The sequence below is a fragment of the Aotus nancymaae genome, unplaced genomic scaffold, assembly GCF_030222135.1.
Source record: "Aotus nancymaae isolate 86718 unplaced genomic scaffold, 86718_ANA_hifiasm-v0.15.2.pri h1tg000043l, whole genome shotgun sequence".
NCBI classification, from domain to species: domain Eukaryota; kingdom Metazoa; phylum Chordata; class Mammalia; order Primates; family Aotidae; genus Aotus; species Aotus nancymaae.
The window spans coordinates 13,865,931-13,885,220 of record NW_026988457.1 but is presented as its reverse complement, the minus strand read 5'-3'; the positions used below and the strand labels follow the sequence as shown (position 1 = coordinate 13,885,220).

The window sequence follows — 19,290 nt, the reverse complement described above, 5'->3', positions numbered from 1 at the left end:
GTGAGAAATTCATTATATTGCTATAAAAATCTGTGTGAACTCATCTATTTTCCTTCCTCCTCTGCCCCCTTCTCTATTGCTAGAATATTAACGATGAATATAAGGTTAATTAAACTTTGTTCTTGATTTTTTCAAACTGTAACAATTAATTTGTTAGCAAAAAAATAACATATGTCCTGCAGTAAGTTTATAAAGCCTATAAATATATAAAATAGATATATAACAATCAATTTGTTATATAGGGAACATTTTATTTATACTAAAGGTTGATAATCATCAATAACTTGCCACAATGTATTTTTCACTTTCCCTGTCATCCCACAGGGCTTTATTTTTAGACATAATTTAATTTGTTTTTTAGAGAAGATAAACAAAATTAGATTCTTTGTAAAGTATAGTGCTAGGGCCATAAGAAGCAGTAGATTATGGGGGCAGGTACCAGGCCCAGGAGAGCCAGGATTATGGGAATAGAAGTTAGATAGAAATCAGGAATGGCAATAGACCAGAATCCCAGAGAATTAACTGAAGAAACTGTTTGGTTAAGTTAGAAGGACAACCCTTCCAAGTTAGATGCAAATAAGGTAAATGGTCTACAAATCGTAAATGTCAATAATTGTATTGCCAGCATACCTGTTCAAGCTCAGTAAATGAGGACTCTGATGTAGAAGGTAACTGCTACAACCTTAAGTACCGATTCAACTCCATCATGGACATAAATCATCAACTCCTCAGTCCCTTGACTAGTCAACCCCAAATACACCTTCTCAACATGACTATACTTTCTAATACAAACTTACAGATGCATCCCTTAGAATGCACCATTTCTTACCCCTAAGAATTAGCCTTACTCTAACCCAACACTTACTAGAGTAGGCTCCAAATTCTCTGTTTAAAAAAAAAAAATCCAATGATCCAATAAATTTGGAAGTCCATATACTTTATCCTGAACTATAAACTACAACGTTGACTTTTACCTTTTCATATATTTTGTTTATTTCATTCATTCAACAAACATTGATTGAATTCCTCCAGTAAGCTAAACGTCTTGTAGATAGGGACAGAATGAGGGACAGTGTAGACATGTTCTATACTCTTAGATCTTACAGTTTGTGTAGGAAGATAGTAAAATAAGTGCTTACAGTATAGTGTGTTAAGGGCTGAAATAAGGGATATGTGAGTCACAAGGGGAACACATAGCAGGGGCACCTAAGCTGGTCTACAAAAGGTCAGAGAAAAGAGTTTTCAACAAGTACCATCTATGCTAAAATACCGAAGATCAAGTGGAAGGTAGACAGGAAAGGAACTTTCAGTTACAACAACAGCAATATTGATAACAAATACCTGAAGCTGATATGTGGTTACACCTCCACTATCTGCCAGATACAATGTTCGACACTTTCCAAGTGTTCTATCAGCAATCCTTTGGGGTGGGCTTTATTACTTTCCCCAAAATCACATGGTCAATAAGTGGCAAAAACAAGAATTTGAATCCTAATTGATCTGACTCCAAGGTCTTCTTTGCACTACTCCACACCTGCCTCTCAGAGCAATTAGCTGATTTTATTATATTTGTTCTGCTAAAAGAAAAAAAGTTATTTGATAATATCTTAATTTTGTCTTGTTTTTGATTGTCAAGTGCTATTTATTACTTTTTAAAAAACAGATACACATTTTACAATTTTAATAGATTGTAGTAAAGTTTGGCATTTGGGTATATGTTTCACAAGTATAACATCGAGGTCTGAAGTTCACTGTCCAGTAGTGTCTTATACATAGTAGATACTCAAAACAACACAATTGCAACTTCATGCTTTACTTTGAATAAGAAGTAGGGCAGTTTGAAAAAATAACTTTGAACTCCTCAAAGATGCTACTCACATTTTTAAAGTAGTTCTAATTCTCTGTGGGAAATAATCTTGCTGGACATAAGATTTTTCATTTTTGAGGTAGAGTACATGCAGATATTAAAAATATCTGACCCTACCTATGACCTATAACTTCCTACACACATTTTGGCAAAAATACCCATACTTGATATGAACTTTATATCTTATCATGTAAGAAGGCTCTTAATATCAGGATAGCCAACTGTTAGTACTTTTGAAGATCCTGGTCTAAAGGAGGGTCAGGTAAGTAGTAGAAAATAGATTTAAGAAATATAATGGGTTGCCCTAAACCCAACAGAAATGTTCAAAATCCTGTAAAGTAATTCTTGAGTATTCTTGGCATGTGGTGAGACAGTCTGTGTTTGGCACCTAGTAATGGCAGGTTGGGCCTGAATGTGTAATTCCTAGATTTGCTTTAATTGTCCATGTCAGCATGCCAATCATTACCAAACTTGCCATCAAAATTATTCTTAAACAGCGTAACTATTATATGTAATATAAATATATATTCTTAATTTCTCCTCTTCACCCTCAGGAGGTAATTTTGAGGTGTGAAGTGGTTACAAGAGATATTAGCAGAAAGAAAAAGAGAAGTAAAGAACCTGGATAATCTATAAATCTGGATTAATTCTCAAATTCTTTGTAATTTATACTGTATCAAGTCTACAAAATACTGTTATCGAAAGAAATTTCACTTGCTGGTTTTTTCTTTTTTGGTGGGGGGAGGATGATGAACAAAAATCATTGAAAAAATGCACCTGTGTTGTATTTTTATTCATGATCAATCATCAGTTTATTTCCTTACTAACTATAAAATGTGTTGGTTTTGCTTTAGGGATACCACAGTACAAACTCTTACACTTCAGCCTTCAGTTAAAGATGGACTTATTGTATATGAAGACTCACCTTTGGTTAGTAATCTAATCACAGAAATATTTTCAAGTGTATTTTTGAATCATAGTTGTATTTCAGTTTTTGAAGGGGTGGATCTCTCATGGATTAATCTGTTTTCATGCTGCTTATAGAGACGTACTTGAGACTGGGTAATTTATAAATAAAAAGAGGTTTAAAGGACTCACAGTTCCATGTGACTGTGGAGACCTTACAATCATGGGAGAAGGTGAAAGGCACATCTCACATGGCAGCAGCCAAAAGAGAATGAGAACCAAGTAAAGGGGTTTCCCCCTATAAAACCATCAGATCTTGTGAGACTTATTCAGCACCACAAGAACAGTATGGGGGAAACTGCATCCATGATTCAGTTATCTCCCACTGGGTGCTCCCACTGGGTCCCTCCCTTGAATTATGGGAGCTACAATTCAAGATGAGATTTGGGACACAGCCAAATCACATCAGATTCTAATATATTTCAGCCTAACTGGAAAGCATTCATTCATGTTCATTTTAGGAGTGGATGTTTATATGGAAATTATTGGGAAAATAATATGTTTTCCTATTTTGTTCTCCCTTCAGAGTGAGAGGTTTAGAGAATGACAGAAATCCTCTATTGATTTCTTTTCTATTCCAGGTTTTTTAAAAGTTTACCATCATTTTCAAATGTACAAAGTTTAAAAATAGGTAAAGTTTCTAGAAAAGGTTTTAAAAATTGTTCTAATTAATAAAATGTTAGCCCAGTGTTTTAGACAGCTGGGAAGATCCAGTCCCCAACTTGCTACACAAGACCCAAAGAAATCTCAGCCTGCCAGGCACGTCCCTCTGCACACATGACACCTTTGCAGTAATGGCACAAATATGCCATCATGGAAACCTCTGTGGTCCAGACCCAAAGGAGTGGAATCTTTAGGGTCTCTGCCTGAATTCTCCCAGGTTGGGCCTGACTGTCCCTGAACAAAGACAAGGTTGAGGATAGAAGCTATGTGTTTTCTTTTTTTTAAATGCAGTTTTTTTAATCCTAAAATTGTTTAAATTTTAGGATTAGAGAAATTTCTAAGTTTTTTTTTAACATGGTTTAAAATAATTGTGGTAGAAGGAATGCCCATTTCTTAATCTTTATTTTCTTAAAATATATCATGCTAGGAGAAAAATTATGTATGGTCCACTTTATGTCATATTTCTTACTATATTTTTTTAAAATCTTGAGATTTACACTTAAATTCATTGGATATCTCCTCTTATCCACCCCTCATTTTTAAGAGTTTTCTCTAGCTTTCATCTTTCTTTTCGTGATGTCACCATCAACCCAGTCACCTTAGATCTAAGACTTTTATTTTTCCTTTCTCTTCTTCCCATCTAAGCAGTTGCCAAGACTATAGATTCTGCCTCTACAAAACCTTCAAATCTATCTAACATATTTTATTTCCATTTTTTTTCATACCTTTCTCAAATCAGGTTTCCAAACCACTTTTTAGGCAAATTATTCTTCATATTGTCACCAGATTAAATATCTTGAAGTGTAGCTCCAAGTTCCACTTCTATAATGTGTGAACTCACAAGCATTAAATTGCGTCCCATTACTTAATGGGGCAAAGTACCTATTTCTTGGTATGGCAGTTAAACCCTTAGTGGTAGACACCCAATCTACCCTTCCCATCCCTTTTCTCATATTTAACTTCTACTTCAGCCAACATAAACTGTTCATAGTCACTCATTTCTAGATATATGTCCCAGGATTTCTTGAGTTTGACCATTGATTTTCTTTGTCTTGAGTACCCACCTCTTCTGCACTATCCATTTGGGTCTATTACAATTGTATACTCTTTTAGGAGCTTTAACAAATTCAGTGTTCTAATATTCACAATGATAGTGATGTCTCACTCCTCGTAACTCCCATGGGACTTTAATTTCTCTATTTGTTATGCTTGTTTTAAATCTCTCCTACTCTTGGGTGTGGAATGTTGTTGGGTATCACTACCATGGGAATAACTTTAATACTAAAATGAAATAAAAAGATTACTGTAGAGTTGGCAGTTTATTAATTATGTGAAACTTTTGGTAGAAATCCCAATGTTTTGTTTCCAGCTCTGCTGTAGATTTGTGTGTGTGTGTGTGTGTGTGTGTGTGTGTGTGACAGAGAGAGAGAGAGAGAGAGAGAGAGAGAGAGACAGAATACTCATAACTTAAATAAAACCAGCTGTTATAAATCCAAAGCAGTAAATAATTAAGTTTTAATAATGGCTGTCTTCATTTAATTGTTGATGATAAATTTTCTGTCTTCAAAGGTTAAAGCAGTAGAGTTGGGTCATATTCTGGTAGTAGATGAGGCAGACAAAGCTCCAACAAATGTCACTTGTATTTTAAAAACTCTAGTAGAAAATGGAGAAATGATTCTAGCAGATGGAAGACGCATTGTTGCAAGTGAGTATTTTAAAAAGCAGTGTTTCCTTTAATACATACAATGTTTAGATCTTTGGTATCAACACAAGCTTAGCTGGCTACTTATTTACAAATAATAAGCGTATGTTCAATATAACTTAAGTTGCCTGTGTTGACAGTCATTTACAAACATTAATACATCTGAATCTAGCTTTGTCAGTTTTACTTTTTATAGCCAGTGAGCCTCTTTGAAATTTTTAGTAGTAGTATTAGGACAAATCAACTTTGTATTTTTCTACTCTGACAGTACCAGCGTATTAACCCTTATACTCATCTCTTAATTATTTGTGTATGATTTTTTTTTCAATTCACTCATTATAATGAACAAATGCTGGACATTTTATATTATATGTACACATATATGTGGTAAATACATGTGTATATATAAAGACATGTATTACATACACACTTCTACCATGGGAAGAAGTTATTCTCTATTTTTTATTGTCTCCTGCCCCTCTCCCCACACACCCTTTTTGTTGTTATTGTTAGAAAAAAAAAAAAAGAAGATCGATTAATCTCATCAGTGTATTTAAAGTACAAGGAACAATTAAGTTTGTCTGATACAATGTGAGAACATTTTCTAATTTAAAATTTAAAATTTTTGTGTCCTCAGAGGACTTGAAAATCTATAACTGGCCACTGAAAATATATAGCCAACCAGAGTAACCAAACAAGTTGAGACTAATAACTAAAATCTTCAATATTCAAAGAGAGTATGTAAGGAAAACCCCATTAAAAAGGTACACGTGCCTTTTCTAAGCCTGAGCTTAGCACTATTAAAAGCATTCTAATATTTCCGTTGCACAATGAATTTGTGTGAAAAAGGAGAATTTGAGTTACCCTGAATGCTTTCTCTTAAAAAAAAAAAAAAGATCATTCAGACTCTCAGAATTCTGCCTGCCCTTATGAGGCATTATGAGGAAAGTGAAATGGAAAAGAAAGAATTGCTGAAACACAGTTGTAGTTAGGAAATAATTATCTCCTGGCAACCCTCTACATTCTCTGCTATATTTTTGAAGAAGAGTCATTATAATTTTAAATTCAAGTATGATTGTAGCTGACATTTTGAATAAGAGCACTTGAAGCTCTTTTGAATGTAGTTTCATGAACCATCACTTGTAGGGTTATGTTTTTTATTTACTTTTTAAATTTTTCATTTCTTATTGTCATTGTTTTGATTAACTAACTGGTTAAATTTTGCCTGTGGCCACATATCCTTGTTATTTTCTACTACTAAGATTAATGGGGGTCAGAGTGAAAACTATTGGTTGTATTGGTGTACATGAATATATACATGCTGAAAGATTACTTTTTGATATCATTTAAAAAAAAAATGAAAGTAGTTTCTTCCAGACTCATCTCAAATAAAACTGCAGGTACTTCAAAACTATCATTTGTTAATGATAGTTTAAAAATTTTTCATTTTTCACACAAATTCATTGTGAAACCGAAATATTAGAATGCTTTTATTAGTGCTAAGCTCAGGCTCAGAAAAGGCACGTGTACCTTTTTAACGGGGTTTTCCTTACATACTGTCTTTGAATATTGAAGATTTTAGTTATTAGTCTCACCTGGTTTGGTTACTCTGGTTGGCTACTCTGGTTTTTAATAGATGGGTGACCTAAGGGTGGGATTTAAATAAATTCATTTAGCAAGTAGTTCTTCCTGAAAGAACCATAATAAAACTTTTACTATCTTAAATTATTTTCTAGACTGCCAGTTCTATCTGAAATGTACACTAGCCAGTAGAAATACCTTTCACAAAAGAAAGCCCTAGTCAACTTGAGATCACTTATTTTAAGGACTGTGGTGCAATCCCTTGATTGGAAATAAATCAATGTTACACTAATGCGCTGGCTAGGTTTTTAAGACCTTTATTCTGTTAATTTGTATTTAGGTTACAGGGTGCATGATCTAAACAGGAATAACTCCTTAGCTGCATAATGGCAGGCTCTATGCAAAAGGAGGCGGTTGCTGAATTAATAAAAACTAAAGAATGTTTGGATTATCCTTTGACTATTCCTTGGATTATCCCTTATTATGGATTTCTATCTTTAGTTTTTTTAAGGGCTAACAACATCTCAAGCCAGCTTTAAGTACTGTAAGTCTACATTTGGATAAGGTTGTTTTTTTTAGATATACACTGAAGGTACATAAGAGTACAAGTTCCTGTATAATTTAGTATATGTTTTATCAGTGTTTGGTTCTTGAGCAAATTTTTTCAAGAAAGTTTTTGTTTCTGAAACCAAGTTATCACAGCCAAATATCTTAGAGCCTTTTGTAATTGAACAGTATAACTATTTGTGTTATTTTAAAGACTGTTGCTTCATGTTTTTAAGAATTATTAAATATTGATAAAGAATAAATAAAAATTTAATTTTGTTTTTCAGATTCTGCTAATGTGAATGGAAGAGAAAATGTTGTAGTGATTCATCCTGATTTCAGGATGATTGTTCTGGCAAACAGACCTGGATTTCCTTTCCTAGGCAATGATTTCTTCAGTACCTTAGGTAAAAACAGTAATGATAATAACAATGCCAATAGCAGTAATAATAGTATGAGTAACACTGCTATAATGGCTGTCATTGAATGCTTATCATGTGCTGTGCCACCAAAAGATGTGATATTCAGCGAGGTTTTTTTGGTTCTGTTTTGTTTTCGAGATGGAGTCTTGCTGTGTCACCCAGCCTGGAGTGCAGTGGCATGATTTTGACTCACTACAACTTCCGCCTCCCAGGTTCAAGCGATTCTTCTGCCTCAGCCTCCCCAGTATCTGGGATTACAGGCATACACCAGTGGACCCAGTTAATTTTTGTTTTGTTTTGAGATGGAGTCTTGCTCTCATCGTGCAGGCTGGAGTGCAGTGCAGTGGCGTGATCTAGGCTCACTGCAACCTCTACCTCCCAGGTTCAAGCAATTCTCCTTCCTCAGCCTTCCAAGTAGCTGGGATTACAGGTGTACACCACTATGCCCAGCAAACTCTTTTTGTATTTTTAATAGAGATGGTGTTTCACCATGTTGGCCAGGCTGGTCACAAACTACTGACCTCATGTGAGCCTCCTGCCTCGGCTCCCCAAAGTGCTGAGGTTGCAGGTGTGAGCCACCACGCCCAGCCCAGAGAGATTATTTTTTATAGTGTCTGAGATAATTAGTAGTGGAGTTGGGCTTCATATCTAAGTCTATCTGATCCCAGAGTGCTTTTTCTTAAACCATTATACTATACTTTGTTGTTTAGGACCTCTTGGAATAAAACACAAAATAAGAAATGGTTTTGCTTATTTTACATTCCCCTAATCATGAAAAAGATTTAAATCAGCTCTGAGGAGACTGATTCACATTGATTGGAAAGGCCCTGGGATGAACTGACTCATCAAAAGTCTATAAGAAGGACTTCTCTTCTTTATAGCAACTATATAATTCTGGACTCTCATACTCAATGTGAAGCAGGCCCTGTCTCTAAGTGGGATCTTTGATCTATCAGTTACGCATAAAGGAATTTATCCAAGGAATTTACCTATACAATGTTTAAGTACAAGGATAGGCACTGTAACATGGTTTATAATAGAAAGAATGGAAACAACCCTTTAAACAACAATCCAAATGGGACTGAGTAAAGAAATTCTTTTGTATCCACACAATAGAATTCTATGCAGCTGTTTAAAAAAGAAAGAATAAGTTTACCAATGCTGACATAAAAAAATCAATACTCAAAATAGTAATTGAAACAATAAGTCAGTAAAGTGTATAGAATAGTTTACCTTTATATGTTTTGGAAAAGGCAGGAGGGATGTGTACATGCATAAGCTTGTATATGCATAGAATTTCTCCAGAAGGTCCACAAAAATCTGATAAGGCATTGTTTGCAGTGAAAGTTAGGGATGGGAATATAAAATACTCAGTTATACTATTTTTGTAGTTTTTACTATGTACATATATTACCTTAAAAGTTACTAACAATTCATAGATTACTGATGCACTTAGAAATGTAGTAATGTAAACACACCCAAGAAAAGTTGTTTCTAATTGTAGGGAGGTTTGAGTTCTTTTTATGTTTGGGTTCTTTATAGGTCGCCCCTTATACCCCAAGTCACTCCTTATCACATTTATTTCAATGCCTATTAAGAATACTCACTTCCTGTTCTGTCTCCATCTTCCATCCACTTCCAAATCCTGAAACATATTGTACCATCTGCTCTTACTCTGATGAAATTCTGGCCCACCCCTGAAGTTCGTTCCTCTCACCAAAGTCCTTTAAAGCACTGGTGTTTTTCCTCCCACCCTGGGCCTTAAGGAAGTAAAGAGTCTTTGCTCCTGGCCGGGCATGGTGGCTCACGCCTGTAAACCCAGCACTTTGGGAAGCTGAGGCGGGTGGATCCCGAGGTCAAGAGATCGAGACCATCCTGGTCAACATGGTGAAACCCGTCTCTACTAAAAATACAAAAAATTAGCTGGGTATGGTGGCGCGTGCCTGTAATCCCAGCTACTCAGGAGGCTGAGGCAGGAGAATTGCGTGAACCCAGGAGGCGGAGGTTGCGGTGAGCTGAGATCGCACCATTGCACTCCAGCCTGGGTAACAAGAGCGAAACTCTGTCTCAAAAAAAAAAAAAGAGTCTTTGCTCCTTATTGCTGCTTTTATATCATTTTCTTTCTCTCTTCCCTAAAATCCCCCAGCTTTACATCTCATGTCATCAGATTACATCTTTACAGCCCTTTGTTTCTGTCATCTACTCCTATTCGTCCTTGTCACTTCTCAGTGATCTCTAGCCCTTTGCTCATTCTCATGCTCTCCAACCCTACTCTTGAGTGGTTGCAGTATACACATACGTGACCCTTCCAACTCTCTGGCCTCTTGCCTCCTTGGATGTTTTTATCCCAGTGGTCTTATCTTATACCACACCTGAGCCACTCATGGCTAATTTCTATAACTGACACTTCTATAATTTCAGCTTCATATCCTGTTCTCATTTGTCCTTGGGATTTTTATCTCATCCATGCATCCACCTCCTCCAATCTTTCCAGCTACTCCCTGTAGTACACCAAATCCAACAATTCTTCAAATGTATGAAAAGCTCCAATCCATTGATCCTACCACCTCTTCACTTACCCATCTTGATATATTTTCTTCTCCTTTACATAGCCATTTTTTCCCTTGCCCAGCTTCAATTGCATGATCTTTCACATTTATGATTCTCTTACATATATTCTTCAGTTTCCCTGACCCTCTCTTAGCTTGTCCTATATACTTGGAACCCCTCTGCCCTGGTTACTGCCCACTCTCTGACAACATTGAACCTTCACATGTGCAGCTGAATGTGGTTAGAAAAAGCCCAAAACCGCTCTGACCAATCTCGTTTCAAATTCTTAACAATGGACCTCAAGTGTCCCTAACTGCAATCACACCATGCTTCCCTAGACCTTTCACTTTCCTGTTCTCCTAGGATAATTCATATCTTCTCTCTCCTCGCAGCTCAACACTGCTACATGAATTTCTTTTTGTTTTAAAATTATACAATCCTTGAACATTCACTTGCTGCAGGAGATTGCAATATAGAAGGGCTTAAGGAGGGGAAAGGGAAATTCTCCTTCATTTTCCCACCAGTTTCATTCTATCCCCATTGCTAACCAGGATTCAGTTTACTGACTTCCTTGTAGATTTCCGTTACTTTCTCCTGACTTCCTACTGCACTGAGAAAAATGAAAACAATTAAAAACAAATGTCCACAGACTCCTACCACAAAGTCTTCCACCTACGATGCTCTGCTTTCCCACTTGTTGCAGTAAACTGTTCACACTCCCATCTAGAGGGAGACCCTCCAGATAAGCACCAGATCCCACCTTCTGAAGGTTGCCGCTCTAGCAGTTCTTCCCTTCCTCTCCTATATCAGCAACTTCCCTCTCCCTATATTATTCCCATCAACATACAATCATGCTGTTTCCTTCTTCTTCAGGACACACACACAAATCCCTTAATCTTACTCTTTTTGCCACCTTTTGCTACTTTTTTCTTCTTCTTTATAGCAGAATTCTTCACAACAGTTGTTTATACTCAAAAAAGTTGTCTACACTTGCTATCTCCATTTCTTCTGTACCATTCTTACTTTAATGCATTCTAATCAGATTTTTGTTCCCATTACTCCACAGAAACAGTTCTTGTCTAGGTCATTAGTGACTTTCCTATTACCAAATCCAGTGGTTGATTCTTAGTCTTCATCTTACCAATCTATCAGCAGTATTTAATATGATATATAGTGGATACAGTTAGTCACTGTCTTACCTTTGATGCATTTTCTTGCGCTTAACTTACAATACACCTTCAAGTATGTTTTTGGTTTCTTACCTTATTAACTATTCCTACTGAGCATTATTTGTTGGAGCTTGTTAGAATGCCCCAAGGCTCAGGCCCTGGTCCTCTTTCCTATCTATATTCATTCCTTTAATAAAATCAGAATGTGTCATATTTTAGAATATCAATTATATACCTGTTATTGCCAAATTTTTATCTCCAGCCCAGACCTCCCTCCTGAACTTCACACTCATATCCAGCTTCCAGTTCAACAGCTCCTATGTCTCAAATTTAACATGTCCATGATAGACTTTTTTTTTCTTAAACCTGATTAATTTACAGGCTTTGTAAATCTCTTTTTTTTTTTTTTTTTTTTTTTTTTGAGACGGAATTTTGCTCTTGGTACGTGCCCAGGCTGGAGTGCAATGGCGCGATCTCGGCTCACCGCAACCTCCGCCTCCTGGGTTCAGGCAATTCTCCTTCCTCAGCCTCCTGAGTAGCTGGGATTACAGGCACGAGCCACCATGCCTGGGTAATTTTTTGTATTTTTAGTAGAGACAGGGTTTCACCATGTTGACCAGGACGATCTCGATCTCTTGACCTCGTGATCCACCCGCCTCGGCCTCCTAAAGTTCTGGGATTACAGGCGTGAGCCACCGCGCCCGGCCTGTAAATCTCTATTAATGACAATTCCAAATTCATTTTTGGTTTCTCTCTTTCTCTTATGCTCTTTTTCATATATCCTGAAATCTTGTTGGTTATACCTTCAAAATATATTCAGAAATATCCTACTTTCCCCATCACTTCCATTTGCCACCATTTTGATCTAAGCCACCATCGTCTCTTACCTGGATTATTTCTAATAGTCCCCTAATGGGGCGTCCAGCTTCCAGCCTTATTCTTTTTTATGAATTGTGAAAAATCTAAGAGTTTATTCTACTTTTAAGCTAACAATTTAGCCTGCCACAGAAGGCTTTCATGGCAGAAGATGCTAGACTCCTGAGTCAGAAACAAGAGGAATGATTATTCAGCAAAAGCAGTAGTCAGAGTATCAGCATTTGTGCTAGTTCCTCAAGCCCCAGTTCCTACAGGGTAGCAGAAAGAGGGCCAAATGATACCTGCAATTACAGTGAGATACCTCATACAAAAGTAACCCTGAGCTTTGGTAAGCCAAATTACCTTCTTACAAAGAAAGAGAGAGACAGAGAGAGAGAATATATCTTCTAAAGCTGCACTGTTTGCTCTACAAATGTTCTTGGAAATACAGTCAGTGTGGTCAGTGCTTCTGCTGACAAGATATTTGTCTTCCCATACCCTTTTGCGGTCTGTTCATAACACAGCAGTCCACTTCTCTGCTAAAATCCTCCATAGCTTCCCATTTTATTCTGAATAGAGATACAAGTGTTTACAACAGTTTGTAGTATCCTACACAGTATGTCTTTCACATCCTCCTCTGTCTTTAACCTCATGTCCTGTACTGCTCGGTGCTGCTCTCGCCACTTACTCTATTCCAGCCACTCTGCTCTCCTGCCTCTTCCTTCCACATGCCAGGTATGCCTGCCTTAGGGTCTTTGGATTAGCTGTACCAGCTGTCCAGGTATCAACATTTACTCAGATGCTACTTTCTCATGAAGTTTACCTGACTGACCTCCCCCAGCATCACCACCACTGTCCTAATTAATCATTATTTGATGAGCAAATGAATGAGGGGTCAATTATCTTTTTATGTTAGTGGTAGGTTTTATTTTCAGCAAAAAAAGGCAAAAGCCATTCTTCACCTTTCTATTTGAAAAGCTTTGGTCTATGTGATGAAATTTTGAAGTTATCATGGCTTTCATTTTATTCAGTTGATTTTAAATACATACATACAAAGTAACTGTTTGTTCAAATGGTTCCTAAATCAAAGTAAGCTCTTATTGCTACCTTACTAGATATCTTTATTTTCTAAAATCAACCTATTAAATAATGTAAGTCTATTTACTTTTACTTCCTTTGATTCTGGTCTTTTAGATTATGAATCAATAGAATTATTTTTCTAGTGCATTCTTATTTGCCTAAATTACAGATAAAATATTATGCTTCTACATTCCTTTTCTTGATTTTTAAATTAGACAATGTCTCTACAGGTTTACTTTACCAAAACTAACCTCTATAGTATATTCCATCAATCTGCACAAGATACAAAGTGTTTGGAGAGTGATGCTGCTAACTCTCCCTTTTTTAATGCATAAAGAAGCGTTTATATGAGATAGATGTATATAATTTTTGAAGATACTCAACATTTGTTGAAATTAAAAAGGCTGTCTCAGAACCATATGAAGAATATATTCCCATTAATAGAAAAGGAATAAATTATCTAAACTCTGTTTGCATATATGCGTTTTTTTTAAAAAAAGTACTAATACAGGTCTGGAAAAATAAATACATTGACCATTAAGGCTCAGTGCTTTTTGAGGAAGGAGCGGCATTGGCAGAGACTTAAAGGAGACTTTTTTTTTCTCTTTGTATTGGAATATCTCCTGGTGAGCATATATTCAAGTATTATGTAAATTTTTAACAAAAATAAATTCATGGAGATAAACCATCCATCACCCAGTTTTCTTTTGCTTCAGTCGTTTACTTTCTTCTCTGCACCATTCTATTGTTGGATGAGCTTTCTGTGCTTTAATGAGCAACTAATGGCTCTTTAAACAAGCATTCCATTTTTTCCTGTGGCATTGTAATGGATTCGTTGCATATTGAATGTGAATCTTTTCTCTCATTTAGGTGATATTTTTAGCTGCCATGCAGTTGATAACCCCAAACCCCACTCGGAGCTTGAGATGCTCAGACGGTATGGACCAAATGTGCCTGAGCCCATCCTTCAGAAGCTTGTGGCTGCCTTTGGAGAGCTGAGGAGTTTGGCTGACCAAGGAATTATTAACTATCCTTATTCTACCAGAGAAGTTGTCAACATAGTCAAACATTTACAGGTATGGCACACACCTGTGCATAGTGATTTAGAAAAAGCCATCACACTTTTTTATTTTTTCAGACTGCACAATTTGTGCCAGAGCTTTTAATTTCCATAAATATAATAATGATTCAGATTACGTAATTTGAAATGTTTACAGTCTAAGTTGTAAATATGGTAGGCCAATGAACATTATTATCTGTTCAGCTTTTGAATTAACTTGGCAAGGTCTTTTTTTTTTTTTTTTTTTTTTTTTTTGAGACAGAGTCTTTCTCTGTCCCCAGGCTAGAGTACAGTGGCGCAGTCTCGGCTCACTGCAACCTCCACCTCCCAAGTTCAAGCGAGTCTTCCACCTCAGCCTCCCAAGTAGCTGGGACTATAGGCAGGTGCCACCACGCCTGGCTAATTTTTTTTATATTTTTAATAGAGACGGGTTTTTACCATGTTGGCCAGGATGGTCTCGATCTCTTGACCTCGTGATCCACCCGCCTCGGCCTTCCAAAGTGCTGGGATTACAGGCGTGAACCACTGCGCCTGGCCTGGCAAGGTCTTATGCTGTAATCATTACCGAGGAGTTAGGAAATTTCGTGGAAGGCTGTTTTTGGAGGGCAGGTGAGGCAAGAGAGTGAGTTAGTGGGGAAACCTTCCTGTAAGAGTGTTTGGCTTTTTACAACAAGCATGTGGTATATGGATAAAAAATATTTTTATTTTGAAGCAAATCACACGGAGACAGCAGTAAACAGAGTCAGAACTAACAGTACTGATTAAATGCCTGTAAATACTGCAGGAAAGTTTTACAAGATAGAGTAGGCAGGAGAATGAAATTTCTTGTGTGCAATGAGTACTCCACCTTAGTAAAGAAAACAAACAAAAAATGATATAAATCTTACTTACAGAACAGACAACAGTCTCCAAGCAAACAAATACAACTCAACAACTCTTGACCTCCTACCTATCCCCAACCCTCCAAGAAAACCCTAGAAAGAAAGACAGAAAGCTAGGGCAGGGAGAGTGTACAAAGGGGAAGATGTTGATCCAAGGATACAAAGTTCCAGTTAGGAGAAATAAGTCTTTGAGATCTATTGCACAGCATGGTAACTATAGTTAATAATAATGTAATGTATATTTTGAAATTGCTAAGAAAGTAGATGTTAAGTAATATTTGTGCAACAAAAAAGGTGTGTTAAATAATGAATATTAATCAGTGTGATTTAACCATTCTATAAGGCATACATACATTGGAATATCACATTGTACTCCATAAACATATACAGTTATTATTTTTCAAAAATATATGGAAAGAAAACAAGATTAAAAATAAAAAGCTTTCTTCTGCCTATAAAGCCATAAATTCAATTCAGCTGGCTCAGACACCAACGCCTAAAGAAAATCAAAGCAGACCCAGGAAAGGACTCAGAGGACATGACCAATGTAAATTCAGTTGTAGTCACGCTTGTTTTCTTGCCCTCTACTGCTCCCTGTTCTCTGTTCCTTGTGCTTTTTACATTCTTCCCTTCTTTTCTTGTTGCTTGATCTTTTCTTCTTCATTTATTCACAGACTGACTTTTCTGAAAGCTTCCATATAGATATTTAACATGCTCCTTTACTTAACTAGCATTTGTAAACTGTTCAATCTGGTACTCATATTAAAGACAGGAGATTTCAGAAAGCGGTGGTAAGCACTGACACTAGTATCTTGCTCTAACATTTGAGAGGAGGAACAGTTCTCCCTCAAATTTGATCATTTACCTAAAAAGGAAAATATTGTTAAAGTCAGCTGAGCAAACATTAAAAGAGAAAAATGTCTGCATTCCTACTACCTGCTTATTTGAAAAGGCCAGTAAATTTCTGCTATAGTTCATTTGATCATTATTGTCCTATCCATTTATGTCTTTATGATATTGTATATCTTATTACATGCATAATAAGGGAATTTTTTTTTTAATACAGAAATTTCCCACTGAAGGTCTCTCCAGTGTAGTTCGAAATGTATTTGACTTTGATTCCTACAACAACGACATGAGGGAGATACTGATTAACACTTTACACAAATACGGGATACCTATTGGAGCAAAGCCTACCAGTGTGCAGCTGGCAAAGGAGTAAGCCAAATTCACTGTTGATCAGTACTCTTCTGATTCGTAAATGCTGATAGTTCTTGATCTACCATTGCATTCTACAAAACTGAGTTGCTATGGAAATTACTTTCCATGAGTAAGCTTTTCAAATATATATGTTGCTATTTACTGGCTGCTTTTCAGTTAAATAGCATTATTTATAGGCCTGTAAATTGAAAATTTTGATTATTATGAATGTTCCGTGAGTAGATGTAATACAGTCAAATAAAGGGGAATATTTGTTTCTTTAACAGTCTCAGTCCTTTTGTTGAGTTACTGTATTACTATTTCATAATCCAGTGCAAAATTATTATACAAACATAAATCCACATAAAGAGATAATGTACATTTAGTTGATATGTTCTTATTTCTGTTACTATATAGTTTTCTTTATGATAGTTTTCTAAATTTATGATCATATTTACTAGAGAGATTTTTGGTTACTTATGTCCGCTTCATAGATGAAAGAGGTAGTAAAAACTAGTGGGTTTATTTCATATGAGCTAGTTGCCTACCCTTTATTTTATAATCATAGCTACTACTTAATGTTAGTTAAGAATCTTGCACATATGGTGTTGACCAGAAAAGTAATTGACAGTTTTTTAGTAGAGTAGTAAGTTAGCACAAATTCACTGGAAAATAGTTTTCAATATGCCTAACTTATTGATAATGTATCTAATGCCATCTTTGTCTATAAAAATAGTCAATTATAAATTTACAGGGGACAATAATCACTTTTAAAGTAAATTACTGTTCAATTATAGTCTCAAATAGGAGGTACCATCTTTCTGTAGGAAAAAATGTATTAAATATAAATATAAATCAGTGATTAGCAAAAAAGTGTGTGTATATATATGCATGTATACGTATGTATATATATGTGTATGTATATATACACACACACACAGATACATATGCATACATATATAATCTCTAAAGTATATACTCATTCATATTTATTGATTCTTTGTGTGTGTATATATATGTATCTATATATACACACACACACATACTTCTATATAATCTCCAAAGTGTACACTCATCCATTACTGATTCTTCGAAGTCATTATAAAAACTTGTCAGGTGTTTATAATGACTTCAAAGAATCAATAATAGCATATATGCAAATAGAAATAAATGATTAAAGTATCAGGAATTTCTGAAAGAGAAACAAATATTTCCCTTCTATGGTAAAAGTACAAGATGTACTTATGTCAGAAATTATATTATCAGTGCATTGGTTTATATTATTAATGAATAAGTAAATTATTTTCCAGAAGAATGACTGGGTAGCAATTGCAAATGCACACATTTTTTGGTACAATGCTATTTTACTGATTGATTAGCAGTCCTTATGGGCATTTGAAACTAGGTCAGTAATTTAATAGGTATAACATACCGTCTGTATTAGAGTGTTCAAGAAATTGTCTTTAATATGCAAACTTTCTATTAGAAATTTTCTTCAATGTGCAAACAAAGTTATTTACTTCCTTTTTGTAAACTATCTTTATTTTTAGCTGGAAATAAGATGGCTTTTATTACCATTAACAAATTTATATAATTAGAGTACTAGTTTTATGGGAACTAAGCTCATGATTTTAAAACAATTTTTTTCTACTCTTGCATAACTATAAATAAAAATTAAAATACATTTTAATTCGTAAGATTAATCATGAGAAAATTTTTACTTAAGCAGTTTTAGTTTCTAAGGAAGAAACTAAAAATGGTTTAACTTATTAATTATCACCCTCAGTTCTAAACAGGAAAATTCTTGCTGTGGCAAGTTACTCATAAGTACTAGAGTTAGAGTAGTAAAGCAGAAGTTAGAATTAACTTGCCATAGCAAGAATTTTCCTGTTTAGAACTGAGTAGAAACTCATAAGTACTAGAGTTAGAGTAGTAAAGCAAAAGTACTTTGAGCCTGGAAACAAGTTGGTCACACCAATGCATGGTGTGACCATGCGTTACGACGAGATGGAAACAACTAGTCCCCCAACCACATGTAGCTAGAAAGAGACTTAAGCAGATGTGAAGGATGAGTGAATTTTCCTTTTAGATGGAGATTATAGTAGGCTATAATTTCCACAGTCATTCAGAGAAATGTTTTCCTCATCTGTTAATTGCAATAACTTAGGCAGCTCAAAAGTAGTGTTGTTTTATTGCCCTTCATGAAATTCACAGGTTCCATAGCACCCTTTCTATCAAATTATCAGCCTTGTACTTAGAGTGAGTGGCATGACCAAGTGAACAAAGTAATGGCCTGGGAATTTAGCAGTTAGTCATATGTTCACCTGTCTACCTGGATCAGACGTGGAGAAACAGATAAAAAGACAGACTCCTGCCCTCAAAGAGCTCACAATTCCATTTTGGTCATTTGAGTTTAGAGAAGTTATTTAACACAATGGGTTCTCTATTGGTATAGAGGGCCTTTTATTATAAATAGTATATCTATTTCATATACTATCTAAATCAGGACATTTTTGAGAATGGAACGGGGAGCTATTGACAATAACTTTGTAAAAATAGTGTAAAATAAGAATGGCCTGGCCAGGCCAGAATATGTGATTATCTTCATTGTAGATCATCAGTAAGTTTCCTTTCTATTCTGACATCCTTCGCATTTCAATATAATCTTAATGCTTTCTCATCTGCAAAAACAAATATAAAAAGATGTGATACAACACTTTTCATTCCCACTCTCCCTCCCTGCCCCCA

At 35.6% G+C, this 19,290-nt stretch overlaps 1 protein-coding gene across 1 annotated transcript in view; it reads left to right on the top strand.

The window, feature by feature from the left end:
- VWA8 (von Willebrand factor A domain containing 8) overlaps positions 1-19,290 on the top strand; it is a 421,567-nt gene that overhangs the window by 219,218 nt on the left and 183,059 nt on the right. The window contains exons 22-26 of the mRNA XM_012476777.2: positions 2,722-2,797; positions 5,066-5,201; positions 7,613-7,732; positions 14,272-14,477; positions 16,409-16,560. Of these exons, the coding sequence (XP_012332200.2) occupies positions 2,722-2,797; positions 5,066-5,201; positions 7,613-7,732; positions 14,272-14,477; positions 16,409-16,560 (690 nt within the window). The remainder of the gene's footprint in view (positions 1-2,721; positions 2,798-5,065; positions 5,202-7,612; positions 7,733-14,271; positions 14,478-16,408; positions 16,561-19,290) is intronic.